This window comes from Vigna unguiculata, chromosome 6 (assembly GCF_004118075.2).
Source record: "Vigna unguiculata cultivar IT97K-499-35 chromosome 6, ASM411807v1, whole genome shotgun sequence".
NCBI lineage: Eukaryota > Viridiplantae > Streptophyta > Magnoliopsida > Fabales > Fabaceae > Vigna > Vigna unguiculata.
Window position 1 is genome coordinate 5,242,765 of NC_040284.1, and position 7,809 is coordinate 5,250,573.

The 7,809-nt window shown below is 34.1% G+C and overlaps 1 protein-coding gene across 3 annotated transcripts; it reads left to right on the forward strand.

The window, feature by feature from the left end:
- The first annotated feature begins 1,832 nt into the window (after positions 1-1,832).
- On the forward strand, positions 1,833-5,958 carry LOC114187874 (phosphatidylglycerophosphatase GEP4, mitochondrial). Of its 3 annotated transcripts, none has more exons than XM_028076260.1 (6): positions 1,833-2,573; positions 3,964-4,503; positions 4,604-4,681; positions 4,846-4,919; positions 5,017-5,124; positions 5,716-5,958. In XM_028076260.1, the coding sequence occupies exons 1-6, from the start codon at positions 2,276-2,278 to the stop codon at positions 5,836-5,838; spliced, it is 1,221 nt and encodes a 406-aa protein (XP_027932061.1). In that variant the 5' UTR covers positions 1,833-2,275; the 3' UTR covers positions 5,839-5,958. The 3 variants fall into 3 exon arrangements, with proteins under 3 accessions (XP_027932061.1, XP_027932062.1, XP_027932063.1); XM_028076261.1 differs by having other exon boundaries at positions 2,293-3,880; XM_028076262.1 differs by having other exon boundaries at positions 2,293-2,670.
- Positions 5,959-7,809: the final 1,851 nt, after the last annotated feature.

Below are 7,809 nucleotides of genomic sequence, written 5' to 3' on the forward strand. Positions count from 1 at the left end.
CTACAATATCTTTCCCTTGGGCTATATTTGCTCTTGGAGGATTGTCGTTTCTTGCTCTACGCTTGCATTGAGGTGCATGATGGCTTGGCTTCCCACATACGAAGAAATTACCCTTTTTTCTTAAAGGTGAGGTTAGATCCACTAGGACGAGAATTTCGAAAGTTGTTTTTCCTTTTGTGATCAGGTTTGTTCTTGTACCTTTTTGAAGAAGGTTTGTCTTCTACCACGTTTGCCTTTGCAGATAATGCTTTGGCCCTTGCAGTAGCACTCTCCTTCTTATTGGTATCTTCTATTATGATGTGTGTAATGAACTCTTGAAGCGTCATTTGCTTATGTCTGTGTTTCAATTGTTGTTTATAATCAATCCAGGATTATGACAATTTCTCGATCAGAAGCTTTGAAACAAACTCATCAGGCATAAGTATGTTCTCTGCTTTGATATCTTCAAGTAGCTTGTGATATTTGTTGATTTGAATCTTGATGTCTTTATCTTCGACCATCTCTCCGCGTAGTAATTTCCTATGACGAACCTTTGTCGAACGACGTCCTTAGCAGTATATTTCATAATCAACGAATCCCAAATTTCTTTCGCTTCCTTATATGAGTAGTACACATTGAACAAATCATTAGACAAGGCACTAAGTAATGTGTGTCGATCGACATACCTTATTTGCATGAGTCCAATCTTCAATTTGTTTTGCTGGAGTATTAGATTCGTTAGGTTTTGAAGTTGAGGGAGCATTAGCTACTCCATACATGTCTAAAAGGTTAGACTCATGTTCTTGCCAACGCCGAAAGTTCTGTCTAGAAAATACCTCAATTTTTGATACATCCAGAAATGGTTTCGCAAAGACGGTCTGAGTTCCGAAAATGTTTTGATTCTCCGAAATAGAGTTGTTATTGATGTCAGCCATAAGTCCTTTAGATTGTAGTAAAAAAACTGGCAAAACACGAACAAGAGTGCACTTCCTAAGGTGTGTATAATCACTGTCCTTAAGGATTTATTCGCAGTGTATTGCGCAAGTCCCCTAAGATACAATAGGAACTTCTCAGATTTTATGAGGATCTCAGAACTAGCAAGATAGTACTCTTGAAAAAGTAATCAACCCAGGATAATAGAAGAAAATAGAAGGGAGAAGAGAGCTTGAGAAAGAAGAGAAAAGAATGAGATGAGTTGTGTGTTTAGGAGGACACCAAAGTCACCTATTAATAGTAGGTGTGAGTGATGGATGGTGAAGGATGGAACTTCATAGCACGTGTAGAGAAAAATTAATAAATGGCAACGGTCAAAATAATTTCCCAACGTACAAAAAACTGGCAACTAGCAACCATGCTTTCAAGATGAAATCAAAATGGAAGCACATCTAGCATCAAAATTGAAACTATAGTAGTGAGAATTATGACCTGCAACGTTTAAAATCTTTTTCAATAAAAAATAATTATTTTATAACAGAAAGTGCCGCTAGATAGATGGTCGATGATGATTTTCAAGTTTGTACTTGATTATACATTTATAATAAATGTTTAATTTAAGAATAATATCTAATTATATTGTGCATGGGTTATTTATTTATTTTTATTATTAGCCAATTTATTGCAGAAAAAAATTGCTTAGAACACCTATTTTCTTGATGGAAAATACATTTTTTGACCAACCCTATTTTCAATTAGTCACGTCAATATAACCTTTCAGATTTAGGCTTTAGATATTTGCACCCCAAATTGCTATATGCACCACCACAAGATTTATATTACCCTTTTGCCCCCTTGGAATTTTATTTAAAACGGAGTCTTCCATGGAAGAAGACCCTGTGTTTTGTTGCAGGGTGTTGGAAGATGATAATGTTCAAGAACCAGAAACATGTGTTCTCCCTCTCCTTCGTCATTTTCATCATCACCGTTACCTCTCTCACACCACTAAACACCACCTTCTCTTCTCTTCCACCTTCTCCCATCAACTTCTCTTCTTTCTCCAAACTCACATCGCAGTGGCTTTCGCGGCCGAGGCGCCTTACGAGTGCTTGAGCGGTTGCTCATGACGGCTTGAACGGCGCCGGCGGGGAAGGAGAATGGAGAAAAAGGTAGGGTTTAGACTAAAAACCCATAAGGGCAATTCTAACATTGCATACACTCGATGGAGGTGCAGTTAGAAAGTAGCGGGTGCAGGAGGCAATAGCCTCGGGTTTATCCTTGATCTCCAGGACCACCGAGCCAACCCATATGAGCAAACATCACCCATCTAGTTTTCTCTCACTGTCTGACAATTATAGCTGAAATGGAAACTATATTTGTACCTTCTCTCTCCCTTCCACAATTTCCAAAGTCTCAAACTTTGTCAAATTCACCACTCTTGGTTCATTCCAAACCCACCTCACTTGCTTTCAATTCAGTAACCCACCATCATTCGACCAAGTGCTTTCTGTTGCACCCACAAGCTGGTGTTAGATTGAAAGCAAAGGAAAAGCAGAACCTTGGAGTTGTACAAGCCTCAGAGGCTGCATCGCCAAAGACGACGACGACGACGACAACAACAAATGTCAATATTGCAGAAAGATGGCTTCTTGAACCAGTTGGTCAGTTAAATCTTCCTCCTCTATAAAACCCATCTCTACAAACTAGAGCCAACAACAAATGCCCATATTGCAGAAAGATGTCTTCTTGAACCATTTGGTCAGTTAAATCTTCCTCCTCTGTAGAACCCTCTCTACAAACTAGAGCCTCAGAGTAATCCCTCTACAATTTTCTGCTTTCTATTAAACTAAGTTGCATAGAATGTGCTTGAAATTATGCAAATAACCTCATAGGAGAGTGTACTTGAATATGGAAAATTGGATTTTATTTTTATTGATATAAACCCTTTTTAGGTAGGGGTGGTGGGGAATTGTACTAGCCTATATTTTAGAAGTATGTATCCAATCTGGGATGCAACATGCACAAATCTAAAGGCTTTAACATGGAACAAAGAAATTCATGTTAGAATTTCATCCTGGGATTCCTTTACGTTTCTTACTGTTATTCACTATTAGAGGAGTAATAGAACTTGTAAAAAGATGTTGTAATGGTGATACCCTTCATATAGAACATTGATAATCCTAGTGAAAAATTGGGAATTCCTTGCCAGAACAACTTTGAGATTTGCATAGGAAATAGAAGATTTTGCATAAAGGACATTGGGCCATAATTTTATTTGTTTGACAGGGTTTTCTATTTGTTTGTATTAGTTTATTTGACTCTGGAGAGAGTAACATTTTCACTTGTCTTATGGAGTAAAATTTTTCCTTTAGCTTAAGAAGCATCTTTCCATCTCTAATTTCACCCAAACCATCCCTTGATTTCATCCACCCAACTTTAATCCTTTAATTTACATCTATTGCTTTTATCGCTTTGTGTGTTAGATCAAAGACACCTAATATGTGACTTGTAGAATAAAATAATCTGCAATTTTTTTTCCCGAAGTCAGTGCTAGCTTGTGTCCTGTTGAATACCCATTCTTTATACTCAGGTGCTAGTTTGATGCATGAGTGTTTAATATGCCTGAATGTTCTAAGCTTCCATAACAGCTTGAAGGCTAAAAGGTTGTCTTGTAGTATGTCACAGAGAGACTCTTAGGTAGTCTTGTAGAAATATAACAATCTTTGCTTCTTCTTTGATCACAAACTTTTCAAGAGGTAGTTAAGCATTAAATAAGATATAAATGGTTTAACTTAATAATTTGATAGAGGGTAGTACGAAATAGGAGTTTGGGAGGTTTAAGGTAAGAGGCCAACAAGATCCAACAATAGATTAGAATAGTTATGACCCCTAAATATGCTCAGTTACTGATAGGGCTAGTAGTCCAAAATGCTGTCAACTACTCCACTGCTAGGCTTCCAAGTTGCTGGTACCGCATTCCCAACCATCTTAACGTCCATCATGATGCCCAACAAAAGAGAAAACTCACCACTCTATCACTTGCCAATGCAGGTAGCATAAGTCTTCCTCAGACCCACAACTGCAGCACACGTCAAGATAGTAATAACCGTTTTAGACACCATTCCAATTTAAATCAGAACCACAAGCACATACTATTTCTACAGTTCTTCCCTGACAGGGACACAAAAGACGCCAATAATCAAAATTCAAGAACAAGAAATTACTATCAACACCAAGTAGACAAACAAGGAGAATTCAAGAAAAATAACAAGGCCAGCCTTTTCACAAACATGTGGTGGGTAGATGTGAAAGCAGCACTTAGCCAAAGAATCAACTGGGAGGGCATTCTATGTTCAACTATGGTGATCTTAAAAGACCCAAAATTGGCAATGCCCCATCTTTCTGTTCCTGATATAAGGTATGTTGATTGGGCTGAGCTGCGCAGAAAGGGATTTAAGGGCGTTGTCTTTGACAAAGATAATACTATTACAGTGCCTTACTCTTTGAAGCCTTGGCCTCCACTTGAGTCTTCTCTGGAGTGTTGTAAATTGGAGTTTGGTGATGATATTGCTGTGTTTAGTAACTCTGCTGGTAATTCTAGCTTCAAGCAATTTAAATTGTTCTAAAATGTATTCTAGTTGTTCACTATGTCACCTAAATTGTTTTGTGCTGTTTTATTGTTGTGAATCAGGACTTCATCAATATGACCATGATGGTTCAAAAGCTAGGATGCTTGAAGGAGCAATTGGAATTAAAGTCATCAAACATAGTGAGTTTTTCCTTTTATTTTAGAGCATTTTCTGCAACATTTCTTTATGGTGGAACTTGAAAATACATGGTCTCTCTGCTCTGTTTAAAATGTTGGGAGTGTGAATCATTCCCTTGGGATAAATGGCCTTAGTAGTGATGTTGATATGCGTACGAATGCTACAGGGGTGAAGAAGCCAGCTGGTACAGCTGAAGAAATTGAAAAGCATTTTGGTTGTGAAGCTTCGCGATTAATTATGGTAGATAAGAATTTTATAGTGTCCACCTTCTATGAGCTACTTTTTTGTAGTTTGATTCAGATTTATGTTAAAAGTTAAAGCATAATATCTATGGCAGGTGGGTGATCGACCATTCACTGACATTGTTTATGGCAATCGGAATGGGTTTCTAACTATTTTGACAGAGCCATTGAGTCTTGCTGAGGAGCCATTTATTGTTAAGCAGGTATTTTTTCATATTACATTCTGGGTGCAAGAATTGTTTGCTGTGATTAATTGTTCTTGATAAGTGGAAATAATTTTTCATTAATGGAAGAGGATGAGAAGTTCTGTTTGACAGATCCTATAACGAAAGCGAAATATAGCAGAGATAAAATCTTCAAGCTTAAAAGCTCCCGTACCTCTGTATAGTCAACTGATGAGATTCTAGTAAAATTGAGAAAATATATGTTCCACAAAAATTCTTAGAACAGCTTGTAGTGTGACCAAGTAAACTAACTCAACTCGTTTAATGGAACTGTCATACATCTCTGGCATAATTCTTTGTGCCAATGGGAAATTCATTGTACATGGCTCTACATATTCTTTCTCCTATGGCTCTATAGATTTTTTATGTAGGTTACTAAGAATAACTTGTTTGATAGATCTGCTTTCTGATAAGCTTTTATGTTTTAATGCCATTGGAATGCTGGGTGTGTGAAATCTGTTTGACATTAGACAAATTTTATTCAGGAATATTAATTAGTTTCTTATGTTTTAACACTATGAATTAATTTGGAAAAAGAAATAATATTCCCTTAATAATTTTTTATGATAGGTGAGGAAGCTAGAAAGTTCATTTGTAAGGTACTGGTCCAGAAGAGGGTTGAAGCCACTTGACCAGAGGTTATTGCCAGATCCAAAGCTATGTGTCAGAGAGCCATATCCTTCACAAGACTAATCTCTAAACACTGTCCAAATTTTTTAGTACCCTGAGTAATGCATACATGTCAATATTTTTTAAATAATTATTTTTCTTTTTTATTTTCCCAAATGGTAAACATATTCCCCACTTGTCTTATATCTGCTAAGTTATCTCCTCTGGTTAAAGCGTGTTTTGAATAACTTTAATTTAAAAAATAATATTTTTTACTAGTTTTTTCTTACAATTTTTTTTTTCTGAAGTAAATAAACAATTTTTTTGATATAATCATTTACGAACATGTTATTAATTTTATGTGCCTACAACTTTGGGAGACAAAAATATAAAAAGAATTTTGTAACTTTTCACAATTTTCATTGTTTATTGTGGTTACATTATAATAGCCTCCTATAGAGTACTGGCTACTATTGTCATAGATTTTGAAAGTAAACAGATTATGTATCTATATTTTTCAACTTAATTATTTATTGTAATTTTAAATCTAAAAGAAATATTATTACTAAATTACATAATTTATTTAGTTTTAGATTAAATTGGATGGTAAATTCTTGAATTGTGTAGCACCTTATCTTTTTATAACATAAAAAATAATTTTAGTATGTAGTTTGCATCATTCAAGAACAAAATTGAGATTTTTGTATTAATTACAAAAAACAAATCATAATTGCATATAAGCTCTTAAAATTTCACAAAATTACAAATTGACCCTTGTATATTTTGTGGTGATTGAAAATTGGTGTTAGATTTTTTTTTTATTTGCAACTTAGTTCTTGAATATTTTTTTTAAAACATTAGTTTAATCTCCGCCAATTTTGATAATTGCAATTAAGTCCTTAGTCAACTAATTATGTTGATTTTTGCAAATAATTCAAAATTTCAAAGTAAATTATTTATTCAAAATAATTTGAAATTTTTTTTTAAAATGTATTAAAAATAATTTGAAATGTTTTTTTTATTGAAAAACATTATTTTGGGTTTATTAAGGGGATAAAATAGTAAAACTGTGTTATAAACTTATGACTTCAATCTCATTGTTTGGCATCAATTGAAGATAATATAAATAAGTGAATCAAATCCATTTCCCTAAGAAATTTTGTGCATATATGATAAGAACAAAGTAGGAAGATTTCTCATGTGAAATTTAAAGTGAAGGATAAATTTTAGAAGATTTTTTTCTTCTCTTTCAATTGAAATATTCTAAATGTAATTATTAGGATTAAAGACATAGTTCTTGTATAAATCATCTTTGTTCTTTAGTGCAAAGCTTTGTCTATAAAGTAAGCTTTCTTTTATCTTCTCTTGTTTTTGTTTTTGTTTGTTTTTTCTTCACTCTTCTCTTCTCTTGTATTCTTATCTTAGTTATTTAAATTCTTTGTCATATAGTTTTATTAAATTAAATCTAGAGTTATGATTTATTTCTTCTTATTCTTCTTAAGTCTACTTTATAAACTAAGATTTTCTTTCTTTTAAAGTTTCATGTGAGGCAACTTAAATTGGAAAAATACACCACTTTGAGCCTTTTATTTCAATATTAGAGTTCTATTGACTTCACCAAGGTAAGGGGGTTCAACTCCAAATCTCTAACTCTTTATTTTGGCATAGTATTTTCAAGTATACAATTTATCCATTTTTATTCTGTAACTATTTGTATACAATTTCAAAATTCTATGTTCATAAATGGATTCCTTGGGTATGAAACCTAGGATTAGATTCAAAAATCACCTGATTTGAAGTTTTATACACAAATTATGAATACAACAAATTTGTTGTTTTATTTATAAAATACATATGCAAAAAATATGTTTTCTTTTATATGGTTGTTGCCCTAGTTTTTATGTTTTTGTAATTACACTATTTTATGGACATCAATCTTGTATAATAGGGATCGGTGGCGGCTTTTTAATTTGGTGCTGGCTAATTTGGAGAGGATGTCGGCTCTGATGTTGTCGGTCCTGGGGATGTGTTCGATGCGGACTCGTTCAAAGGCGA

Excerpts from the sequence above, each read along its gene's own strand:
- LOC114187874 (XM_028076260.1), top strand. The coding sequence starts at position 2,276 with ATGGAAACTATATTTGTACCTTCTCTCTCCCTTCCACAATTTCCAAAG. Across the intron at positions 4,504-4,603 it reads TGTGTTTAGTAACTCTGCTG|GACTTCATCAATATGACCAT; the intron begins GTAATTCTAGCT and ends GTTGTGAATCAG. Across the intron at positions 4,920-5,016 it reads AAGCTTCGCGATTAATTATG|GTGGGTGATCGACCATTCAC; the intron begins GTAGATAAGAAT and ends TATCTATGGCAG.